The sequence below is a fragment of the Lissotriton helveticus genome, chromosome 1_1, assembly GCF_964261635.1.
Source record: "Lissotriton helveticus chromosome 1_1, aLisHel1.1, whole genome shotgun sequence".
Taxonomy (NCBI): Eukaryota; Metazoa; Chordata; class Amphibia; order Caudata; family Salamandridae; genus Lissotriton; species Lissotriton helveticus.
The window spans coordinates 1,042,265,102-1,042,290,992 of NC_136057.1; the positions used below are offsets into that span (position 1 = coordinate 1,042,265,102).

The window sequence follows — 25,891 nt, forward strand, 5'->3', positions numbered from 1 at the left end:
TCACTCCGCACCACTGAAGGCCACAGCATCACTCCGCACCACTGAAGGCCACAGCATCACTCCGCACCACTGAAGGCCACAGCATCACTCAGCACCACTGAAGGCCACAGCATCACTCAGCACCACTGAAGGCCACAGCATCACTCAGCATCACTGAAGGCCACAGCATCACTCAGCATCACTGAAGGCCACAGCATCACTCAGCATCACTGAAGGCCACAGCATCACTCAGCATCACTGAAGGCCACAGCATCACTCAGCATCACTGAAGGCCACAGCATCACTCAGCATCACTGAAGGCCACAGCATCACTGAAGGCCACAGCATCACTCAGCATCACTGAAGGCCACAGCATCACTGAAGGCCACAGCATCAATCAGCATCACTGAAGGCCACAGCATCACTGAAGGCCACAGCATCACTGAAGGCCACAGCATCACTCCGCACCACTGAAGGCCACAGCATCACTCCGCACCACTGAAGGCCACAGCATCACTCCGCACCACTGAAGGCCACAGCATCACTCCGCACCACTGAAGGCCACAGCATCACTCCGCACCACTGAAGGCCACAGCATCACTCCGCACCACTGAAGGCCACAGCATCACTCCGCACCACTGAAGGCCACAGCATCACTCCGCACCACTGAAGGCCACAGCATCACTCAGCATCACTGAAGGCCACAGCATCACTCAGCATCACTGAAGGCCACAGCATCACTCAGCATCACTGAAGGCCACAGCATCACTCAGCATCACTGAAGGCCACAGCATCACTCAGCATCACTGAAGGCCACAGCATCACTGAAGGCCACAGCATCACTGAAGGCCACAGCATCACTCAGCATCACTGAAGGCCACAGCATCACTGAAGGCCACAGCATCAATCAGCATCACTGAAGGCCACAGCATCACTGAAGGCCACAGCATCACTCCGCACCACTGAAGGCCACAGCATCACTCCGCACCACTGAAGGCCACAGCATCACTCCGCACCACTGAAGGCCACAGCATCACTCCGCACCACTGAAGGCCACAGCATCACTCCGCACCACTGAAGGCCACAGCATCACTCCGCACCACTGAAGGCCACAGCATCACTCCGCACCACTGAAGGCCACAGCATCACTCAGCATCACTGAAGGCCACAGCATCACTCAGCATCACTGAAGGCCACAGCATCACTCAGCATCACTGAAGGCCACAGCATCACTCAGCATCACTGAAGGCCACAGCATCACTCAGCATCACTGAAGGCCACAGCATCACTCAGCATCACTGAAGGCCACAGCATCACTCAGCATCACTGAAGGCCACAGCATCACTCAGCATCACTGAAGGCCACAGCATCACTCAGCATCACTGAAGGCCACAGCATCACTGAAGGCCACAGCATCACTGAAGGCCACAGCATCACTCAGCATCACTGAAGGCCACAGCATCACTCAGCATCACTGAAGGCCACAGCATCAATCAGCATCATTGAAGGCCACAGCATCACTGAAGGCCTCCGCATCACTGAAGGCCTCCGCATCACTGAAGGCCTCCGCATCACTGAAGGCCTCAGCATCACTGAAGGCCACAGCATCACTGAAGGCCACAGCATCACTGAAGGCCACAGCATCACTGAAGGCCGCAGCATCACTGAAGGCCGCAGCATCACTGAAGGCCGCAGCATCACTGAAGGCCGCAGCATCACTGAAGGCCGCAGCATCACTGAAGGCCGCAGCATCACTGAAGGCCGCAGCATCACTGAAGGCCGCAGCATCACTGAAGGCCGCAGCATCACTGAAGGCCGCAGCATCACTGAAGGCCGCAGCATCACTGAAGGCCGCAGCATCACTGAAGGCCGCAGCATCACTGAAGGCCGCAGCATCACTGAAGGCCGCAGCATCACTGAAGGCCGCAGCATCACTGAAGGCCGCAGCATCACTGAAGGCCGCAGCATCACTGAAGGCCGCAGCATCACTGAAGGCCGCAGCATCACTGAAGGCCGCAGCATCACTGAAGGCCGCAGCATCACTGAAGGCCGCAGCATCACTGAAGGCCGCAGCATCACTGAAGGCCGCAGCATCACTGAAGGCCGCAGCATCACTGAAGGCCGCAGCATCACTGAAGGCCGCAGCATCACTGAAGGCCGCAGCATCACTGAAGGCCGCAGCATCACTGAAGGCCGCAGCATCACTGAAGGCCGCAGCATCACTGAAGGCCGCAGCATCACTGAAGGCCACAGCATCACTGAAGGCCACAGCATCACTCCGCATCACTGAAGGCCACAGCATCACTCCGCATCACTGAAGGCCACAGCATCACTCCGCATCACTGAAGGCCACAGCATCACTCCGCATCACTGAAGGCCACAGCATCACTCCGCATCACTGAAGGCCACAGCATCACTCCGCATCACTGAAGGCCACAGCATCACTCCGCATCACTGAAGGCCACAGCATCACTCCGCATCACTGAAGGCCACAGCATCACTCCGCATCACTGAAGGCCACAGCATCACTCGGCACCACTGAAGGCCACAGCATCACTCGGCACCACTGAAGGCCACAGCATCACTCGGCACCACTGAAGGCCACAGCATCACTCGGCACCACTGAAGGCCACAGCATCACTCGGCACCACTGGAGGCCACAGCATCACTCGGCACCACTGAAGGCCACAGCATCACTCGGCACCACTGAAGGCCACAGCATCACTCGGCACCACTGAAGGCCACAGCATCACTCGGCACCACTGAAGGCCACAGCATCACTCGGCACCACTGAAGGCCACAGCATCACTCGGCACCACTGAAGGCCACAGCATCACTCGGCACCACTGAAGGCCACAGCATCACTCGGCACCACTGAAGGCCACAGCATCACTCGGCACCACTGAAGGCCACAGCATCACTCGGCACCACTGAAGGCCACAGCATCACTCGGCACCACTGAAGGCCACAGCATCACCCGGCACCACTGAAGGCCACAGCATCACTCGGCACCACTGAACGCCACAGCATCACTCTGTGCAACCATTCAACAACAACTGGTTCTAATATGTTCTCTCAATGTTTCAAGCTTTATTACAATTGTCACAAAAATATGTTAATATTTCACTGCTGTTCTTGGATTTTCATCACAATAAAATACACTGAACATAATCTTCCCAAAAGTTATTTACAAATGGTTAAGCTATTGCCATTATAAATTACAATAACTTTTATTTAAGTATTAATTATCAAAAAAATAAAAGCCATTGTTATTTGTAATATTAATACATCTAAGTCATGTAAATACAACACATATTGCATTACAAATGCTTTAGGTGTCACGTTTTTCAAAAGTTAAAACTATTGGCATTGTAAATGACAAAGCTATTAATTTAGCTATTTTCAAAACCAACACATAAATAAAATATTTGTCATTTACAATACCAATAGCTCAACATTTCCTAATGCGAGACCTATTGCATTGCAAATGCTTGTTTGTTAGAGATGAAGAGGAATTCCGTTTTGTCTTGGTTGAGTTTCAGGTGATTAAGGGATAGCCAATTTTGGATTTCTCTAAGAGTGTCGTTAAGTCTTTGGATGTCATTGATGGAGGAGGTTTCGAGATAGATATGGGTGTCGTCTGCATATAGGTGGAAGGGGATTTTGTTTTTTTAGAGTATGATGGTGAGGGGTTCCATGTAGATGTTGAAAAGTTGAGGGGAAAGAACTGATCCTTGTGGGACACCTCTGCTGACGGGGTGTGAGTCCGCGAGAAGTTTTTGATTTTTATTCTTTGTGTGCGGTTCTCGAGAAAGGAGGAGAACCACTGTAGGACCGCCTCTTCTGCACCTAGCCTATTTTGAAGTACTTTGATGAGTGGCTTGTGGTCAACCGTGTCAAAGGCTGCCGATAGGTCTAGGAGTATGAGTAGACGGCATCTGTCCGTGTCTAGTGGATTTCATCTATGATGTTAATGATTGCCGTCTCTGTATTGCAGCCTTGTCGAAAGCCCGATTGGTGGGGGTCCAGGAGGTTGATGTTGTCCATGTGGTGGGTCAATTATAGGAGCACACACCTTTCCAGGGTTTTGGATAGGATAGGACGATTGGAAACGAGTCTGAAGTTGTTCAAGTCATTAGTGTCCAAGCCCGTTTTTTTTTTTTTTAGAAGTGGTGTGACTTGGCCGACTTTGAGGCAGTCTGAAATGGTTCTGGTTCTCAGGGAGCTGTTTATGATTTTGCTCTAGAGCTGGGATAAGGAGAGTTTAAGTTTTTTAGCCAGTTGAGTGGGTGTAGGATGAAGGGCGTAGGAAGAGGGTTTGGAGGTGGAGATTAGTTTAACTATCATCGATTCAGAGATGGGGTTGAAGGTTTTCTGGAGTATTGGTCGGTGATTGGGTACGATATCATATGTCCTTGGGGACAGGCTCATGTGAGTGATACTGCAGTTGACCTCCAAGGAGAGTTCGATCTTGGTTATTTTGTCGTTGAAGAAGTTGGTGAAGTTATCGCACCGGTCTTTGGAGGCCACCATCAAGGGAGGGGGTGGGAGAAGGGGCTTGGAAGTCTGTTGTCTGATGAGGTTGAAGAGTTCCTTGGGCCTGTTTTTTGCGTTGTTGTGCAGTGCAGAAGAAGGAGTTTTTTTTTTTAATTATGTGTTTTTTGTACTTCCTGCAAGTTGATTTGAGTTGTTCGCGGAGGATTGAGGTTGAGTTATTCTGCCAGCGTCTTTCTGTGGCCCTGAGGTGTCTCCTTTCGGAGTTTATGTCTGTGTTGAACCAGGATCTGGGTGGAATGTTTCTGACTCTTTTTAGTTTCAGGGGTGCTAGTTGGTCCAGAAAGGAAGTCATAGTGAGAGGTGAGTTCCTTTGTGGAGAGCTCATCCGTGGAGCTTGGAAGGAAAGATCTCATCTTTTCCTCCAGGGTAGCCAGTGTCTGGGTTCTCCCTGATGGGGAGGAGATAATTACCACAGGAGCGAAGACGAAAGTCCCCCACACCTCCCAGCAACAATGACGAGAGTGGAATGTAACACACTCAATGCTGACTGTTCCCAAAAAGTGTGGGGGGAATAAACCAAGGAGTGTACCAACTCTCCCCCAGCTGGACGTTGTAGCTGCAGTCTTGAAGTCAGGAGAAGGCTGTAACAAATATACAGTGCGTCTACTTTTCAAGTATAAACTTAAACATTTATATACATGTGTTCAACATGAAGTTCCACTTACCCCAGTATATTGAGCATCTGGGCTTAATCGAAGAAACACCAGGAACACTCCAGAGTGAGTATGCGTCAGATAGGACTGGAGTGACACCCGGGTAATTGCAACAGAAGGGATCGACACTCTCACTGCCAGGGGAAGTCTTATCAGCAATACACAAAACCCAGGGCGATAAGACCCTGCGCTAGCCAAAGAGGCCAACCAGACCTGCACTTAAAGACGGGGCAGACCTGATTACAAGAAACACAGAGAAATGACTCTGTTCCATTTTGTCTTTAGCTTTATAAGTTGTACAGAGTACACACACCGCGTCCGACTCATAAGCTTAAGACAGAGCGGAACGGTTGTACACTGAACACGTACACAAATGAGAAGACCCGTCCGACCCTTAAACTGAAGACAAAGTGGAACGGGCTCTCACAAGTCCAGAATGACACAGACTTACATAAAACACATAGGAGTGTCGTCCGGCTCGTAAACTAAAGACGGAGTGGAACGAACACTACACGGGACTGACGAACACAAAGACTGCGGTCATAAACACTGTTTAGACAATTTCACGTGAAGGTGACAGAGGGAAAAAAAACGAGGAGAAGGCAGATTTCGGAAGTGCGGGATGGCGGGAGCAAGACACCCGCCCCTCGAGGGAGGGTAAGGGAATACGGGAGAGAATGGAAAGGCAGATGACAAGATGTCGAGGACTATCCCACACACAAATGCCAAGAAACAAGTTCAGGAACTCGAACAGGATGAAAACCAGGAAACAACGCTCCAACAGCTTGTACTAAGCACGAAGGGCAAACACTGGTTCAAGGGGCGTGGTCACGTCACAATCAGTAAGCCAAGCAGGGATTCACGTGAGAGACGTCCTTTTCAGTTCCTTGGGGATCGTCTCTGAATTACATGACCAGGCACAAGGAGCTCTATAGGGAACGTCTAAAAACATTCATTTCGGGTGTAAAAGGGAACACAGTGCTGAACACATGGTACAGAGGGTCTGTAAATCCTACCACCCATAACAGCCAGGGGGATATGAGTTAGGTTTCTTGTCCATTTGGGGGGTCCAGTGTGAGGGATTTGCATAGGATTGGTTGGCTGATGCAGAATAAGATGAGGTGGTGATCCAACCAGTCAACGGGCAAGATGCGATCGATACGGATTGTGTCGCGTTGAGCACGTGCGTTTCTTCAGAGCAGTGTTGGATAAGGTTGTTGTTGATTAGGAGATCGTTAAGGATTGGATTAGCGGGTTATTTTCCTCATTCCTGAGTAGGTTGAGGTGACCTAGGATTAAATAGTTCGAGTTTCGGAGAGAGCAGTAGGTAATCAGATCTGACAGGTGTTTCCCGAATGCTGTGGTGTTCCCAGGCGGGTGGTAGATGAGGGGGCAGAGTAGAGATTTGTTGTCTTTTGTCTTAATGTTGGTAGTTAGGCATTCAAATGTGTTGTATTTGAGGGTGTCTGTTTCTGTCACGTTGATGATGACCGTGTGCAGGATTGCTATGCCCCCTCTGTGAGAAGTTGGCCTGATATGCAGTGCTCACTATTCTAGTGATCACTATGTATCAGTCCAAACAACCCTTATTGATGATTGGTTGTAAGTCAACCTTATAGACCAGCTATCCTAGTAGCATGGATACGAGCAGTCTAAGGCTAAGACTCTAGAGGGCGTGTTAAGCCAGCTGTTTTACCATCACATTACCCCTTGAACACCAAGTGAAAGGACACCACACAAGTTGTTATCAAAAATAAAGTGTATTTATTTATAACAGGACTACCCTGGCTCTTTATGAGACAGGGAGCTAAGCACACAACAAAACTCTTAAAGAATTACTGAAAGTCGCACAATTTACACAAATGCCCGAGGGGCACAAAAAACCATATACACAAGAAGTGGAATGCGAAGTTACTAGCAGGTAAGTAATACTTTTCTAGACTGTAGAAACGCTAGGCCTACAATGCTGAACCCTTAGATTAGAAGCAGGAGGCCTAGGAACGCCGTGTGCAGAGTGGGAACTCTCACGCGTAATGCGGGAACACGTCTATGGATACTAGCACTTTGCAAAGTTACTGTTCTCGGGCGAACCCGACTAGGTGGGTGGATCCGAACACTTAGGGTGTTGGACTATGCTGGAGCACCGGAGTACTCAGTTTACCTAGCCCAGGGGCTGCGGCTGCATAGGGTTCAAGTTGCGTCGGAAACCCTCGTTGAAGATCCAGGAGCCTGAAGAAAGAAGTTGCTGGCAGGCGGCCAGTGAAGAAGTTCGTGGTGATCCAAGCCTGGATCAGGGAAGAAGAAAACCTGTAAGCAGAGGGGACCAAGTTCTGAATCACTAGCCAGTGATTTAGGTGGGTACCAGGATGGCACCGGACGAAGTCACCTCAGCCAGGTGAGTGGGCGCTGCTGGGCTCTGCAGTCTCTCGGACCAGGAGGCGTTGTCGGCGACCAGGATGGAGGTGCGAGCTGTCCCACGAAGGTCTCTGCTGTCGACGTCGCTGGACCCAGAATTGGGGCAACAAGTCTTGGCAATTGCAAGGCCCACGCGGTGGACCTAAAAATGGCGTCTTGAGTGGACCAGGAGGGTCCAGGGTGCTTCTCTGAAGGAGGGAAGCAAGGGCCAGTCTGGAGCAACCAGACCAGCGGTGTTTGTCGTCGTGGAGCGTCGTGAGGGGGCCACTAGCCAACGGGCAAGTGACCTGGACAACGCGGTGAGCAGCAAAGAGCAGAAGGGCCCCACGCAGATCTCGTGGATGCAGGGGGGCTGAACTTCGGTGCTGGAGCTGCTCAGGGTCGGGGCTTCTCTTACCCCAAAGCACTCAGTCGAGGGTCACTCGGTGGTCGTGCTGGACAAGCGTCGTGCAGTTCTGAAGATGGCCAGTCCCTCGAGGTCTCGTCACACCCACGGATCACAGCTGGGCTGATGATGTAGGTTGAGGTCAGAGGTGCCAGGGAAGCCGGTTCTCGTCGTGCTGGAGCAGTCTTGATCCGGAGGAGAGACTGGCAACAAACCGCGATGCTTGGTTGGTGCCTGCTGCTGCAGGGTGACTACTCCTTAGTCACAAGGGAGAAATCTTGAGAAGAGTCTTGAGTTCCTCGTGTAGAAGGTCGGTTCAGGATTCAAAGATTGATCTAATTTGGAAGGGGGCCAGTTCCTACCTTTATCCTGCAAAAAGGGGCTGGCATGCGACTAAGTCCTGCCCTATGGGTGGGACTAGGAGGGGGGTGGTTACACCCCTCTCCTTTGGCGGGCTTTCCCCAGATCAGGGGCTGGAGTGCCCCTGGAACTGGTTCAAGCCGGCCTATGCACAGTGAACACCGGGGTGCCACTTGCAGTCACCTTCCTCTAAAGCCCTGCCTACCTAGGATACACAAAATCCTGTCTGGGACGGTGCTGGCACCGCCCCTGGCAGGAAACCCTTTTTTTTTTTTTTTTTCTAGTAATCAAGTAGAAAAGGACACTAGTATCTACAAAACCCTTTGTCCTTGCCTCCTGGGCTGGGAGGACTCCCAGCAGCAGGAGGGCAGACTTGTGTCTCGGTGGCAGCATCCATTTTGTGGAGCTAAGGCTCTGTCTGACTTTAACCGGGGTTACAGGTTACATACATGTCGTGTCCCTCTAGAAGGGTGGAATGCTAACCCCGTCGCCAGAATTGGCGAGGGGTTAGTATTCCAATTCGTATGACACCTTACTCGACATGTTTTGATAAAGCAATACCAGAGTTGGCATATAACTGCGAGGATTATAATGCACTTAAGAGTATATGGTATGCGTTATCATGGAACAGCTATTAGGACTTGGTTCCGCAAGCTGCAAACGGGCTCAGCTCATGCCAGAGCACCATTTCACATTATTCCAAGCACTCTGCCTTCAGGATAGTTAAGGCCTGCCATAGGAGTGACTGATCGGAATATATGTGTCCATTTTAGGGTTAGGTACAGGAATACTATATCTAAAGCAAAGGGTGCTTACACCACCTTGCCCCAGCTGTCGTGCAGCCAGTTGTGTCAGATTTGGATGGCCAGCCAGGGGTGGCATAATACATGCTGCAGCCCCTGGTAGGCCCTGGGTACACCTATGCCCTGGGCACCTAAGGTACTCTGTACAGGGACTGATAAGGTGACTCAGTATCCAATTAGATATGTACCTAAGGTACATGGAATCCATTTTACAGAGAGAGCAGTAGGCCTGGGGTCCTGAATAGCAGGGCCCCAGGTCGACTAAGTCAGAAAACCAGCAAAACACCAGGCAAAAAGTTGGGGGCAACCATAGTCAGGGATCTACCTTCCTACACCCTCCTCGTTGATCCCTTCTGTCTTTGTTGATAAGTGCATAGCCCGGTGGCACAAGCATGTCCAGGCTTGGGGACGAGAATTAGTTTAGCCAGGTTTCTGTGATGAAGGTGATGTCTATGTTATGGGTGAGGATTGTTTCTGCCAGCTCAGTTTTTTTGATTAGGGGATCCCTGGGAATATTGGTGAGGAAGGCAGGGGGGTCTTACGTGTCTTGGGGGGGGGGGGGGCGGACTCTTCTGAGTCTCGTGATAACCTCGATCTTGGATTCTGGGTTGACAGAGGTATGAGTTACATAGGGGCGGCGAGCTCCCTCACTTCACTTGGTGACATATCCGCAGTTGTTCTTTTGCAGGGGTGTGGAATTTATTAAAATATCTACTTGTCCATGGGGCAGGTTGCTTCATAAATCTACTTGTCCTGTAACAATCCACTTGTCCCTTTGGTGCCATGTTGCGCGGCGACAAATTATGGCAGCAATCTCATTATAAAAGAGCTCTTATATAGCCTCTCTGATTATGCCAGGGCTCATAATATAGTAGTGTTTGAATACTAGTAATCCCTTTATGTTGCTACGTTTCTGCAGATCTACATACTGGGACTAAAGGAAGTGGTAAACAATAGTTCCAGGGTTGGAATGTCCTTTTGAGTCTATGCAAACTTACTAACTTGCATGTTTTAAAGGTTTTCAACAACTCTTCCCTAATCTTTTCCAATACTGAGAAATGTTGGAAATTTACTCCTGACCATGACAGACGTAAACCTTCTTCCAGAGTTGGGAAAAAAGTGATTGGAAGGAAAATAAACTTGCAAACACTCATGCATATTTGCTCATTCTAAAATGCAGTTCACAAATATTTTCTAGGAGTACTATATCTTGCCCTACTGCTGTAAATTCTTGTGAATTCACGAAAGCCATATAGATGCCCTCAATGCAATGACATAAACCAAGGGTGCACTTTTGAAACTTTCTTTAATAATTGGGCCCCTAGTTTGGTCTGGTGTTAACCATGACCTTTAGTGTTTATTAAAATTCCCTCTGGCTTTACGTGAGTGACAGCATTCTGCTCTTTCATAAGGAGCTTATCGGCACACAAAGTAGTTTTGTTCAGTGCCAGTAACTAATGTGGCAGTGTGTTCTTTTTTGAGGCTAAAAACAATTTTTGCTTTTGCCAATGTGTGTTATAATGGTGAGGGTCCGACAGCTGTCACATCAATAAGGTTTTACAAAAACCATGCCACAACAAGTCACGCATTGCCAAAACGAAAAAGCTGACCACCATTTCAGACCTGCTGGATTTGCCAATGCTTGTTTATTTTCATGTTTTCCAAAATCTTATTGAAAATGGTTACACTGATTTTCTAATATGAATATTTTGGGGAAATACTAGCATGCATCAACACATTTTCCTAAATGATGCAGCAAAGAAATGGAACCTGAAATTTTACAGTACTTTAGCGAAAAAAAAGTTTTCCTACTTTCAATTTTAGGGACATTTTATATTGAAAGCAAGTAATAATTAATTTTGCTTTCAAGCTTCTGCAAATATTTGCATCTAATCAGAGAGCATTCTGGGAGCACTATGCATAGCCTCATATTGCTAAACTTTGAAACCGGGTGTCCACATTTTTATACTGGAACCACTGTCAGTAATGCAGTCAGAACTTGCATTTACTGAGAGCGCTCAGCATAATAATAAAGGCTCTCAATTAATGAACCATAAATACAAGTTTGAACAGCATTAACATATGCACACACATATTAACTTAACTGCAGGCAGTGCCCTTCCCTGATCCTTAATGTGGTACTGCAAACTGGCAGCCAAAGGGTCTGTGCTGCAGGGGGTTGGGCCTGCTTGTCCCAAGGACAAAATGCACATTAAAACTTGTTGCCCTTAAGGGGGGGGGAGGTTGTTGCCCTTGAAGGGGGGGGGGCCTGGTGCTCTCTGGTGAAAGGACAAGCGGTAGTCTAGAGGGGTAGTTGGCTAGGTTCCCTGAGTGTGGAAAGGCTTAGTAAGATTGCGTTGGGACCTAGTATTACAGTTTCTATCTGGCTTTCCAGCAAAGCCATACGTTTCCTCGATTGGTGGTAGGGGTGAGGGTGGTTGGTGCAGGGTCATCCTGTGGGGGAGAGAGCTTTTGCTTATATATTTGCTTTTGACGTTCCTGATGTCAGTGTTCACTTTGTGTGAGGCCGTGGGCAGGGGGAGTTGGGGGTCCAGTGGTGGATCCCTCGTCCTCTTGCGCGTGGGGAGAGGTGTGTGATTAGGTATCATAGTTAGTGGATTGGGGGCATTAGAAGTTGGTTGGGTGCGGTGTAATGGGGAGGGAAGGGGTAGGTGGCAATTGAGCGGGGGATGTGGGGCATGGCATCCGACCTGTGTGTGTTGGAGAGGAAGAGTGTATTGTGCATGTTTTGTGCAAGGTGGGCGGAGGGGAGGTGGTTGTTCAAGGGGGAGAGGATGACTGGGTTGGCGGAGGGAGTGGGATTAGTTTGGGGGGGTCTCTTCACGAGTTAGTCTGTCCAGGGATGGGGAGTAGGTTAGGAGAGTGTGGTGTGGGTGCAAGAGGGCGTTATGTAATGCGGGGAAGAGTGTGTCGAATGCTTCTAGGTTGTCATTGTTGGCTTGAACCAAAACTGTGCCGTTGTGGTAGATGGTTGCAGAGATGTTGCCCTTACGCCTAGTGTGGTTGGGGATAGAAAACGTTACTTGCAGCTGTATGAAGTGATTGTTGATTTGGTTGTGTGGAGCTGTGATCTTCCAGTTTTCTGGTCTTACTGTATGAAAAATTAGATCCATTTTCAGTTGACCCTTGGAGGTGCAGTGGTAGATGTCCGCAACTAGTGTTTCTGGGTGCTGACAAATCAGTCTGTGTTTCAGGTTTCTTTTTGCTTTTGCAGAGAGGTTGTGGGGGAAGGTGATGTAGAATTAATTTGGGCCATGTGGTTTTAGGTGTGTTGGTGTGGAGGGGCTGGGGGGGATTGTGGTGGTGGATGTCATTATGTGTTAGTTGGGCCGGAGAAAGGCTCGTCAAAGCACTTCTCAGGTCTGATCTGGGTTGTGTTAGAATGGGTAGCCCTCCGATGCAACCCCAAACTGGGGTATATGAGGTGTAGTGGTGCTAGAGTCGGGGTGGCGACTAGAACAAGTTATTGTGTGCAGAGCCCAGCCTCCAGGATCTCCCTGTGTTATGGGTGGTGCACTCGGGGGTTGGTTAAAAGGTATTGGTCCCTGAAGATGGAGATTATTAATGACCTAGGTGTTGTAACTTTGTGTTCTTGAAAGTGGTGTGGGGGGCCATTACTACTGCGGGGGGGCACTCTCAGTAGTCAGGTGTCCAAGATTTGCGGTCAATTGTGGCAAATTTTGGGTCACTGAGGTGCTGGTCTAAGGAGAAATCCCTATCTGTCGGCTACGGTACCTTTTCTTAATGAGTGGTGCTCCCCGGTGTTTTGTGACTGGGGAAAAGTTCTGAGTGTGGGTCACAGACGGCCATCTTGGGGACAGGCACCGAGATTTGAGGTGAGATTGTGGTGAAATTAAGACATCCTAGGCTTTTGAGGCATACTAGTGCTGAGGTCTTTGAGCAAGACCCTTTCACTGTCCTTTGGTGCCCTTACTTGTGGTTTGGTCTTCCTCCACGCGATTTTGTGGTCGGGGAGAGTTCTGAATGTCCCACGTGGGCGTCCATCTTGGGGCCAGGCATCAAGTGTTTGCGGTGAGTTTGGCTGGAGTTAGGTTGTCGAAGGCAATGACGGCATAATATTGCTCTCCAGATAATAATAATAATAGTGCTATCCAGTGCTTAGTTGCCCTTAATTGTGGATCGGTCTTCCTGCTCGTGAATTTGCGGTCAGGGACAGTTTTCAAAGTTTGTCGCGGGCAGCCATCTTGGGGGCAGGCATCCGAGATTTGCAGTGAGTTGGGGCGAATATTAAGCTATCTGGGGAGTTCGGGGAATATTGCTGCGGTGGTCCATGAAAAAGGTCCTGTCCGTGAGCTCCGGTGCCCCTTTCTTGTGGTTCAGTTTTCATCTGTGTGAATTTGCGATGAGGGGTGGAAGTAAATGTCAGTTGCGGGCGGCCATCTTAAGTACAGGCAGAATTGTCTGATTGGAACGGCGAGTTTTTGTCGGTCTTCCCGATGTTGGCATCCAGGAGTTGCCGAGCCAGACAGCGCGCTATATTCGTATGGGTCTAATGAAGGGCGTTCCAGGAGTCGTCCGGTATGGAGTCCGCCGACACCGATCACCTCCAAGGCGTCAGTTACAATCCTGGAGGTGTCGGGATGCGGATCACCTCCAAGGCGTCAGTTACAATCCTGGAGGTGTCGCGATGCGATCGTCTGTTCCAGTGGTAAATATGATGCAATTCTGGATCAGTCTCTTCCGTTAGTGCTCCGGTGAGTCGCTGGTTCTTGTTGTTGTGGGATGGGGGTCCGCGGGGTATATACTGGGGGTGTAAACCTGGACCCAGGAGCTCGCTCTGTGTGCTCCTTCCCCGCGGCCATCTTCTCCTCGCTACTCCCCTGTGAGGGTCTCAAGGCGCTAAGGGATGGGGTGTGGAGGGTGCAGCTCCGGTTCAGTCGAAGAGCCAGGTCTTGAGGTTCTTCCTGAAAGTGTGCAGGGTAGACGAGTGACTTCAGTTCACCGGGAGCTCGTTCCAGGTCTTGACTGCAATGTAGGAGAAGGCTTTTTCGCCTGCCCTGTTTCTATAGATGCGTGGGGTTTCTGCCAGGGCGAGGTCGGCGGAGCGGAGGTTCCTCTTGGGTACGTGGAAGGAGACTCTCTTGTATTTGCTGGAAATTTGTAGTCACCAAAGCAGAGTGACAAGGCTTTATTTTGTTTTCGATACTTGCTGCAGTATTTGTTTTTATTGTGTTGTTTCGCTTAATCCATGGATGCTGGGGGTATATGGTTGCTTTCCTGTTAGTCTAGATGTGAGGAATGAGGATGTGAATTGAACTAGGATTGGGAGTACATGAAGTATGTTTTCTCAGTGTGATGATGAGAGACTGGTATATGTGGCAAGCATACTAGTGTTGTAGGGCTGTCTCATAGCTTGACACTAGGGTTGAATAGTTTATGAAGATTCCATATGCTGGGGGTGAGGAAACCCTGTATTCTTGGATAATTGAGGAACTCGCTCCTTGCCTTGGTGTCCGGTTCGACTGAGCTATTTACCAATTGTCACTTTTCACCAGACCCACTGCTACAATGTAGACGACTGAAGCTTAATCTCACAAAACAGAGGGGAAAGAGGTGTAATTCCTGCATAGACCTCCAGTACCAACATCCAAACACACAAAAGATATAGGAGAATGGAAAGTATGCAACATAAGTAGAGTATGGCGCACATGCTGTTTGTAAAAACTACCCTCACCTACAGTTTGTGGCATACTTCATCATTGGGCCTTCTAACAACATCCTGCTCAGACCGACCCTTGGGATGGAACAAGCAAGAGGAGGGGGTGGGAAGGGGGGGAAACAATACAAACAAATAATATCAAGGATCAAAAATTATAGTGCAGAAATTAGATTAAAACTGGCTCAGGAATATCCACTCTATATTATTATGAATAAAATATAGGGTTGATATTTCTGAGCCAATTTTAATCTAATTTCTGCACTATATTTTTGTTGGTCCTTGGTAATATTTGTTTGTATTGTCTTCTCTCCCTTTGCTCTTTCACAGGCTGTGGTCTGCGCAGGGATGACTTTAGCAGGCCCAACGATGGAGCATGCCACAATTTGTGGGTGAGGACAGTTTTTACAAACAGTTTGTGCACCATACTCTACTTATGTTGTATACTTCCCCATTCTCCTTAATCTTTTTGTTTATTTAGATGACTGGAGTTTTCTGCTGGTCTGAAAGCCTTTGCAAAATGTTTTAAATGGTGACGGATGCCTTTTCTGTCGGCTTACCTAAGCACTTCCGTGGGGGTACCAAATGTTAGAGGCCAGAGTCTCAAAAGTATCCAGACATGTTCAAGGGTTTCCAATAATTGGGGTACCTACATGAAGGATCTGCTCGACTTACATAACTTGATTTAATGTTTATTCAGAACTGCAATGCATATCTCCAATATCTCTGGAAGCATAACCGCTATGAAGATGGTTGTTACAGTCTGTAATCAAGGTGCCTGAAAGCAGCCTGCAAACACAACAGAAATAAGTAATGAAGAGGAAAGGCCTCTATGGCCCTGCGGGCCAGTGAGGATGGCTTACACAGGAAACATAAGAGTAGTTGGCAGGAGAGAGATGGGGCAGGCTCACCACCTAAGTCGATAGCAAAGCTTTTGTGCAGCTTCATGACCATGAGCAAAAATATGGAGCTACTTAGGTGACTCTGCACTGTTGGACTGTAAGGCTCTTGTGGCTCGGTTTATTGAGATGGCCTTTGCAGAAATCTTAGTCACCTGGAATTCATGCATAATTTCCTGGCTTTTCAGAGGTGTACTCCTCTTCACACATTTTTTTTTTTTTTTGGCAGAGTTTTATATAGCGCGAACTAGAACCGAACCGAATCAGTTATCAGAGCGCTTTACATAGCACCAGTTACGTTACAAGAGGACACACTTTCATTTTTTTTAGGCACGGGGAGATCAAGTGATTTGCCCAGAATCACAGGGGGTTTTTGGCGTCGTTACCGAGACTCGAACCCAGGTCCCCAGGTCCCCAGGTCCGAGGTCGAGCGCCTTAGCCGTTAGGCCAACCCCTCTCCCCAATTGACAGTTCAGTGCCCTTTCTTGTTATCGCTAATGGCAGGAAGGTTTCACTTAAGGTCTAGGGCTTGTCACTAGCTTTATGGAGAGCTGCCACAAACAGATGTTCTGTGGCAATGGCATAGCATCTGTTCTAAAACTGCTTTGAAGAGTTTCCTTAGACTCAAGGTGAAGTACAACTTACTAGCACAGTGTGTCCATTTATTCAACTCTGGGGTCAAGACAGGGAACCTGGGTCTTTGAAAGCACACTATTGTCTCAATTCAAAATAGTTCAGAATGTTACTTCATTCTGGTAATTGCATGATGGCTTTTGACCTTTAGCTGATCAGATTTTTACTGGCAGGTATTTGCAGGGCAAGCTAGTCTGAAGAAGTCAAGGCTATTTTGTAACTTATGTAACATAGTTAAACCACTGGACATCTTTTCTGTATGGCCAACTGCATCGTATAAAGGGTGCAGAGGGTCGGTGGGGGGATTTTCATCGACCTCAATGGAAAGTTTGTCCTGCTATTGATGGGATGAAGGTTGCTTCCCATTTTTCACCCAGTAACTCCGGCTTTCAAAAAGAAATCCTAACAGAGCAACATTCAGAGTATTACACTCAGCAAAGTTAACAGGGAGCCTGCACAAAAACATCCATCCATGTCCCTGATGGATACCCCACCATCATTCATGCACCCCCATGCTAAGCAGAAGTGAAATTTTATCTTTTTCTTGCTCATCCAGAAGTAAACCATTTACATGACACCGTTTTGATGCAAATCTACATGACTGTCAAACATAGCGTGTTAAAATGTGTAGCATCTGCCATGAGATAGCATATAGTTGTGTCCACTCGATGCAAAACATATTGCAGACCATTAATATGCACAGGGCACGCTGGTGCAGCTTTACAAACCTACTCAAAGGACCTCTGTCCCCACAAGTATACATAACAAATATGTAGTATAATTATTGTTCTGCAAGGCTGGATACTAATGGAAATGGCTGTTTCCAGAAACTCAAAGCAGAGTATGCATTTGAAAACATACCTGTGATGCACCTGATAAGAGATAGAATTCTAATTGCAAGCAGTGGGTACATTCTGTTTGTTAACAAAATATGTTTTGCTGAAATGTAGAACAACATTTTGAGTAGACTCTGTTGAAAATAGTGTTGCGATCCCTATTTTTCACTGTCTGAAGAGAAAATAATTGACCAAGCATAAGCTGCATAACTTAACTTTAATTGCATTGTACACACCATCATTTCAGTTTTGTCAACCTTAAAAAAGCATTTGCTGCGTCATTCCATTTAATTCAAGTGGTCCTGCCTTTGGTGTAAGATAGCAAATAGTGCTCTTAACTATTGCCTATGGACTAGGAGATTAAAATGCAGCGCTGACCTATGTGGTAAAATATGGACTGTCCATTTCAACATATAAGTGGGAAATGTAGTAAGGTGCCTATGGAGTATGTCCTGGAATGAAGAATAGGCAGAAAGTTTAAGAGTAGGAATAATTTGCTTATCTATAAGGTGAGCTTTTGAAAGTGATGCTGATTTATTGGTTAAAAGTTCAAACCGCTGACAACTTGTATGTTGAACTATAAAATGAGGTGTTGCCACATAGGTTACTGTAGAGAACAATGCGCCCCGTGATTTGACGTGATCTCTAAACTGGTTATTTTTTCTCTTTATGGGTCGATCCTTTTGCTTCTCTGTATTTTGTCCAGTGTCAATTGTGGAATTTTATGGGGTTATAATAACCAGTATTTCCTTTACAAGGGATCCTGTCCGACCATGGATGAAGTGGACACCCGCTTCACTCATCTCCTTCAGCCTATCCGTGATCTGACCAAGAACTGGGAGGTTGATGTTGCAGCACAACTGGGGGAGTATCTGGAGGAGGTACGGTTGGGCCAATTTATAGTTATTTATTTCATGTATTTGTTATATGTCTTGTGTGTGTATGTATATGTGTGTGTATATATATATATATATATATATATATATATATGACGCTCCAAATCCTCTCGGCTCACAAGAAGACAACAGCACTCGAGGGCCACTTTCAAACACTGCAGGTTTTATTATTATTCGCAGGCACTCTCCACAAATATATATATATATTGAATGAAGTTTGAGGTGCCATGAACAAAGTCAAAATCTAATTATGTACATTTGTTAGAGCAACTTTTTTTCTGGATTGTGATCTTAACCTTTTAATATGTTATGTTGGTTATATGTGCCACATGTGCTGCATCATACAATACAAAAATGCTATAGGAAAAATAATTTGCTGAATATAGTTAAGAAATTTGGTGAGTTGGTGTTAACAGAATCTGACCAATTGATTGGAATAGACCACAGAAGCAAATAAACGAAGACAGTTTCAGAGGCATGATCTGTATACAACTATATACAACATATATAAACTTTATTCAAAAACAAATTGTTTTATACTAAACAAATAGAAATGTCAGTATATGTACATAAGCATAAGGCTCAGTTTTATAATTCAGACTAAAGAATGCCACACAGTTGTCATAGTCCAGCCACAAAAAATGCACTAAATAATGAAGTTCCATTTGCCGAGGGAGAGCGTCTAAAGTGTCCTCTACTTTCAAATAAAAATGGCACTTCAAAATGCTCTCAGAGCAACGGAGAATAGATTTTGACATTTTGGTCTTGTTTGTTATCGGTCAGTGAGACCTCAGCACTTTAAGTCGAAACCCAAAAATGGCTGACCAATGTTACGCTATATAGAAACGTAAAAGGAGGCAAACCAAGGAAATAAACATGACAAAAGTAAGCCAAAACATGTATATTTCAATAACACCTAAGTTACAGTTATCTGTACATAGAATAAATAGAATATATTAAATATGGATACATATAATATATTAGATATTGAATAAACCAAACATCTCACAGAGAATCACACAAGTAAAAGTCAAAGAATGATACAGCAATATTAGTCCTATTCGGTGAACCAATTGCCAGTAATGAACCAACACAAATGATCTATTCACCTATATTCCAGAAACCGAGAGTCCACCCCCGGAGGGTCCGGGCCTGACTCCTCCAGCCATTGAATATGTTCCAAAAGAGGGTATATACTATCCGCGTCCATGGATTCCTGTCACTCCGACTGGTCAGATTCTGCATTTTCCATCGATTTCGGAGACGTACGAGACGCACAATCCAGGGCCGTTACATCGCTCGTGTCTGACACACTGGGTTTCGTTCCCTCAGCCTTAGGGACCTCGCAGGCGAAGCCCTGATGGGAGTCTGGGTTTGAGCACTCTTCTCCGCCGCCTCTCTTTAGGACGTTCCCAGCTCGAGCTCTGTTGCTTATCCACAGGCCGGGCCGAAACAGCTGGCGACCCAAGCCGCAGATGGGGCCGCTCTTCAACCCAGGACCATGCTTCCTCCGGCATCTGGAAGAACTATGTGGTACCCTGAAAGATAACTTTAAGTTTGGCTGGGAACGACAGCATATATTGGATTCTAAGTGCGCAAAGTTTCACTTTTACAGGATCAAATGTGTGTCGCAATTTCTGAACATCTTGTGAGTAGTCGGGGAACACCATCACTCTAGTGTTTTCATATTTGAGACAACTTTTCTTTCGTATCTCCCAGAGTATAAGATCCCTGTCCTAAAAATTCAAGAACCAGGCTATCAGCGGTCGGGGGAAGGGGTGGCGGCTGCGGCCCTGCACCAGGCATTCTGTGTGTTCTTTCGATGACAAAGCAAGATGAGAATTGAGGCTCTGGAAGGACGTCTCTGAGAAATGTCAGTAGGAAGTGTTCCGGATCAGAGCCTTCCCCATTTTCTGGAAAACCTATGAAAAGCAGGTTATTCCTGTGGGCCCTGTTTTTGGTGTCATCGACTCTCTATACCACCTCCTTTACAGTAGCCATGAGTCCCGCTACATCTTTACTTGTGTTTCGAGATGTGTCTTCCCGTTCCAACACCTGCTGCTCCACTTTGGTGACTCGTTCGGAGACCTTACGCAGGTCTTGACGCAGACCTGGAAACCTCTGCCCCAACCTCCATAATCTTACCTTCCAGGCTTTCACGAAAGGCAAGGATCGCCTGCAGGATTGCGTCAGTGTCTGGGCGGGGAACCAAGCCACCCTGTGCCCCACCCGTTTCTATATTCTTAGCCATAAAATAAGCAGAGCCTTTTTATTGGAATCGGTTATGAAGGGGGCCTGGATTCTTTTGGGCAATCAAATTTGAACATGTTGATGGACCTGACAGTTATTTTTTTTAATTTTTTTTTTATTTGTCCTCCACAGACTGCAAGGCGCCCACTTGTGCTGTGCCCCATATTTTGGGGCTATAGCTAGCTAAGGCAACAGATTTTGCCAGTTACATTTCTACCATTTCCTTACTTGGCTTTTCACCTAAATTGGCAGCAAATTCCTACAATGCTGCTAGGCTTCTTTTCATCATGTTTGCTCTATTTTCAACCATAGCAGTCTAATTTAGTTTGGAGCCGAAAACAATTCCCAAGTACATAAAGCTATCTACACATTCTAGAGAGCCCCCATCTAATTGAAGAGATATTAGCTTTTTCCTTCCCGTATCAGCTACCATACCATAAGCTTTCGATTTATTACCAAACAGTCCCAAATCTGCCATATAATTCGAGTATGTGCTAATCGAGCTCTGTAAGGCCAATAGTGTTCTGACCATTAAGACCCCAGCATCTGCATAAACCAGAGTGGGCAGGCGTAAACCACCTACAGTTGGAATGTCCCTACATTCGTTAAGATTATTGGTATATAACGAAAAAAGAAAGTGGACGAGAACCCACCCCTGGCGGACCCCCTTGTAAATTCTGAAGGATTTCGTACATTCCCCCTGTTTTCCAAACCTAATTACAGCCCCCTGCCTCTCTATACAGCTCTGTAATAAAAAGGATTATAGAGTTGTCCACACCCATTGACTCCATGAGAACTCACAATTTGGTGTGGCTCACGCAGTCGAAGGCCGCTGACAAGTCCATAGAGCCATGTAGAACTGACCCTTTTTAGCATGCACATATTTAGCTGCAATCAAGGCTAAGTTTAAACCTTGATCAACCGTACCCCTCGTATTTGATCTTAGTTAAAACTTTTGTTTTTGAGTGCCCAGTCCTCTAATCTTTGTAAAAGCAATCTCCCCATTAATTTGACAGTACTATCCAATAGGGAGATTGGTCAGTAATTTTTTGGATACGACAGATCTCCCTTCTTGTTAATAGGAATATTCAATGATTGTTTCCAGGAAGCCGGGGACCCACTTGGGCAACATCATTAAAAACCGAGGTCAGGAGGGGGCCCACAAAGGTTTATATGCAAGAAAAATATCCAGTGGGACCCCATCCGGACCTTCTTCCTTTAAGGTAGGCGATAGGGAAAGTGCAAGTTCAACTTCCTCCACTGTGCATTCCATCCCCAATTGGACCAAATGAGAATCCTCAGAGTCTATTGTATTTCTATCCCTTTGTACATGAAAAATGTTCTGGAAATGAGTCAACCAAGTGGTTTCATCTATGTGGAGATCGAGAGAGGGGCCTCCTTGCTCTTGCAAAAAAGGGGCACTTGACACCTTCCAGAAGGCCTTTCTTTCTTTGCACCTGGAGGCCTCACGCAGCTTTTCCCATGCTTCCTCTCTCAGCTGTTTCTTTCTTACCTCCTTGCAGACTTATCGGCTCATAGCTTTCTTATCAGAACTTTGTTTCAAGTATATGTTTTAAGAGAAGTTCTAAGTTGTTTAGAAGTCTTCAAACAGTTTTCCTCAAACCATCTAGTTGGTAGTGGAGTGTTGCATGTAGCTGGGTGTAAGAGATTCGATCTAACAGATGTTAGAATTTTGCTAAACTCTTTTAGAGCTTGTGAGCTATTAGTTTGTAGCTCCAAGCAGGATTGAATCTCCGGTAACGCTTCCTTTACAACCTTTGGTGGGAAGGAGCTAGAATCTATTTTCACTGTAGTGTAAAACCTTTTTTTTCAAGTGAGAATAGGTTTTGGAGCAAAAGAAGGCTTGACTTAGCGGAAAGAGGCCAAGCAAAGGAAAAGAGGAGACAAGCATGATCGCGAAAATATGTCACCTGGGCCAGTAAAGAGTTATTGCATCTCTTAAAATTTACATGGATGATGATCAAATCAATTGTCGAGTTGGTCCTGGTTGGGTGGAAATTTGGGAGAGGTTAACCTGGGGAGGATTGACATGGGTTTATTATAACTAGGTCCCAGGTTGAAAAAAACCCAGTTTAAAACATTACCATAATTATGATTGTTAAAATGGATTAGCGGCAAGTCATTCGAATCTGTTACCCTACAAATATGTTGGTCAGATTTGGTACAACAGTTTGCATTAAAAAGGCCCAAACCTAATAATATGAATTGCTCCGTCAAAACTTTTCCGGTTACACAAGTAACCATAAAAGTGCATCAAAATCACAACAATAATAAACTCATAACAATCCGTTGTGCAAAATACTCTATCTATCTATCGCCCTCACTCTATTTATCTATCGCCCTCACTCTATTTATCTATCGCCCTCACTCTATTTATCTATCGCCCTCACTCTATTTATCTATCGCCCTCACTCTATTTATCTATCGCCCTCACTCTATCTATCACCCTCACTCTATCTATCGCCCTCACTCTATCTATCGCCCTCACTCTATCGCCCTCCCTCTATCTATCGCATCACCACAGCATCACTCGGCACCACCACAACATCACTATGCGCCACAGCATCACTCGTCGCCACCACAACATCACTCTGTGCAACCATTCAACAACAACTGTTTCAAATATGTTCTCTCAATGTTTCAAGCTTTATTACAAATGTCACAAAAAGATGTTAATATTTCACTTCTGTTATTGGATTTTCATCACAATAAAATACACTGAATATAATCTTCACAAAAGTTATTTACAAAAGTTTAAGCTATTACCATTCTAAATTACAATAACTTTTATTTAAGTATTAATTATTTAAAAAAATAAAAGCCATTGTTATTTGTAATATCAATACATCTAAGTCACGTAAATACAACACATATTGCATTACAAATGCTATAGGTGTCACATTCGCGAAAGTTAAAACTATTGGCATTGTAAATGACAAAGCTATTAATTTAGCTATTTTCAAAACCAACACATAAATAAAATATTTGGCATTTACAATACCAATAGCTCAAACTTTCCTAATGTGAGACCTATTGCATTGCAAATGCTTGTTTGTCATGGTGGTGAGATTGGTAAAGAGGGACATCCTCCCCAGGTTCGTCAGTTTCGTCTTGATATATTTGAGCCAGGGGATTCTCAGTCCTCTATCACTTGGTAGGCAATCGGTGATGATCTCCCTATTAAATGAGTGTTGGAAAACGAGGCAGCACAAATAACATGACTACCTTTGTCCTTCACTGGGAACCAAACAGCCAATTGTAGCGCCTGACTCAGAGGCTTGCGTCGCAGAGTAGTCTGAGGCTTACTCAAAGGAGGTGGTGTGGGCTAGTAATCGCCATTTGCAAGTGCGCAGAAATAACACTCAATAATTGATTGTCCAGTCAGTTCTTTGTTTATAAAAGTAAGAGTACATTTATTAAACACACACACTACTCAATACTATGCACCAATTTACAAATATACATGAGCTGTTGGAATTACTTTGTGACATTGCATAACATCTCCACCCTCCCGCAAGGGGGGGTGGGGTCTAGTACCACCTCTCCCATGTATGCCCATCATCGTGCCCCCAATGCAGTTAGTTGATCATAACCTGGAGCAAGGGCCCTGCGCACGGGCACCATCCCAGTGGCGACCGACCCCAGCACTACAACCAGCATTTAAAATATGTAACCCTGCCTTGGTGACACACAACCCTGACCGAGCATTTCCTACTGGCCATAAGGTATGCACCTCTATATCGTAAGGGCTAATAGTCTGGGTTCTTCACCTGAGCGCAGCAGCAAGAATACATGTTTAAGCATCACTTTAGAGTGACAGTACTCATAACATTTGGATATCATTAGAATGCATTGCAATTACAGCCCTAAAAGCATCACAGATAAAATCACAGGTTTAAGTAAATGCAGTCAGACACCCCAGCAGGAATGTCTAGCCACTTAAATCCACTTGCTTATGACTCCACTTTAATCATGTACTTCACATTAAACACATGAACTTCAGTCCCTCTATAAAGAATAACACTAGTAAAAGCATTTGTAGTGCAATTACACCTCTTCACCTCCAGGGGATGCCTTCTTCCAGACATCCACCACCTCAGCCCTTCACTCCGTGAAGCAGTTTTCATTCACCCTCAGCCGAAGAACAAAAGTTCCAGTCCTGAAGGTTTAAAATGCACGCTGAGCCCTTGAGGGGTTATTCTCTCCAATCCCCAAGACACTTGGGGTGGGACATTCCTCTTCGTGCAGGGGGGAGACTGTGCTTCTCTAGCAGCTCCCCCAGCACCTTAGCACATGTGTGGTGGTGATCCCGCTCTCCTGGGGCGACCAAAAGCAACAAACACGCTCTTTTGGCCCTGCAGGCCGATCCTGGCCTGCAAGGCATTATGGGGCGATTCCTCTTTAGCAGTGAATATGGTAGCAGCGGCTCCCCCGCTGCATTGGGGAGAGCCGTGAACCACACAGCTGTAGCTTCAGTGCCACCTCTCCAGGCTTCGTTGGGGGTTGGGGGGCCCGGTCCCAACAGGACCCCCATGGTATGTCCATCTGCGGCTCGGGGAGCCCACCCCCGGCCTTGGTGATGGGGGGCCGCTCCCCTTCTTCCCGCGGGGTCCCGGTCCCACCCGGGCCCCCGTGCCGATTGCATAGGTGAGGGCAGCTCGGGGAGCTCACCCCCGACTGTTGTTGTGTGCGGCGGTGGGAGCCAGCGAGTGTATTCGGGTCACTGGCTGGCAGCTTACTGCCCCCCCCCCACCTCCTCATCACCCCGAGGATGGCCCCTCCTCTTCACGGGGGGCTCTCCCCCGGCTTTACTTCTGCTGGGCCCTCTTCACGGGGGGGGGGCGCAATGGCGCCCCCTGGCTTTGCCTCGGGCCTGGGCATGGGGTCCCGGGCCCCTCCTCCGCACGGGAAGCGCGACGGCGCTCCCTGTCTTTTTGCGGGGCACTTCAGGGGATGGGGTCCCGGGCCCCCGGACATCTTCGCGCGGGGGGGAGGGGGGCGATGGCGCTCCCCCGCATCCATCTTTCGCTGGGGCCAGGGAGTAGGCTCCTGGCCCCCATGCAGGCCAACTTCACGGCTTCCCTTCTCCGTGGGGGCAGCCCCCGGTACCTGACCCTCCCCGGGGACATCTCTGAGACCGGCGACGGAGCCCCCGCGCTTCGTTGTCTGCCTTTTTAGGGGTCAAAGGTCGCCTACCTTCTGGGGGCCATATCTCAGCCTCTGGGGGTCCGATCTGCCGCATTTTCACGTCTTCTTGCTCCTTGTGGCGTGCCTCATCCACTGAAAGCTCTCTCCTTTGATTTCCAGGTCTCCAAGAGGGTGCATTCTGCTGGGAGCGGTCTTCTCTGGCTCCCTGCGCCAGCCTTTCGCCTGGCTCTCCTCCTGGGCCTCTCTTTTCTCTGCGCAGACCCCCTGCTTCTACGCACTGGTCCTGGGATCTTCTTCTGGCGCTGTTAGGGCCCTGGGAGGCAGTCAGGGGGTACCTCCTTCCAACTGCCCATTGCCA

At 47.2% G+C, this 25,891-nt stretch overlaps 1 protein-coding gene across 1 annotated transcript in view; it reads left to right on the top strand.

Moving 5' to 3' along the window:
* Nucleotides 1-25,891, top strand: part of NCAPH2 (non-SMC condensin II complex subunit H2) — a 391,747-nt gene that overhangs the window by 46,430 nt on the left and 319,426 nt on the right. Inside the window, exon 2 of the mRNA XM_078677885.1 lies at nt 17,977-18,099. Coding sequence (XP_078534011.1) covers nt 17,992-18,099 — 108 coding nt within the window. The 5' untranslated portion in view covers nt 17,977-17,991. The remainder of the gene's footprint in view (nt 1-17,976; nt 18,100-25,891) is intronic.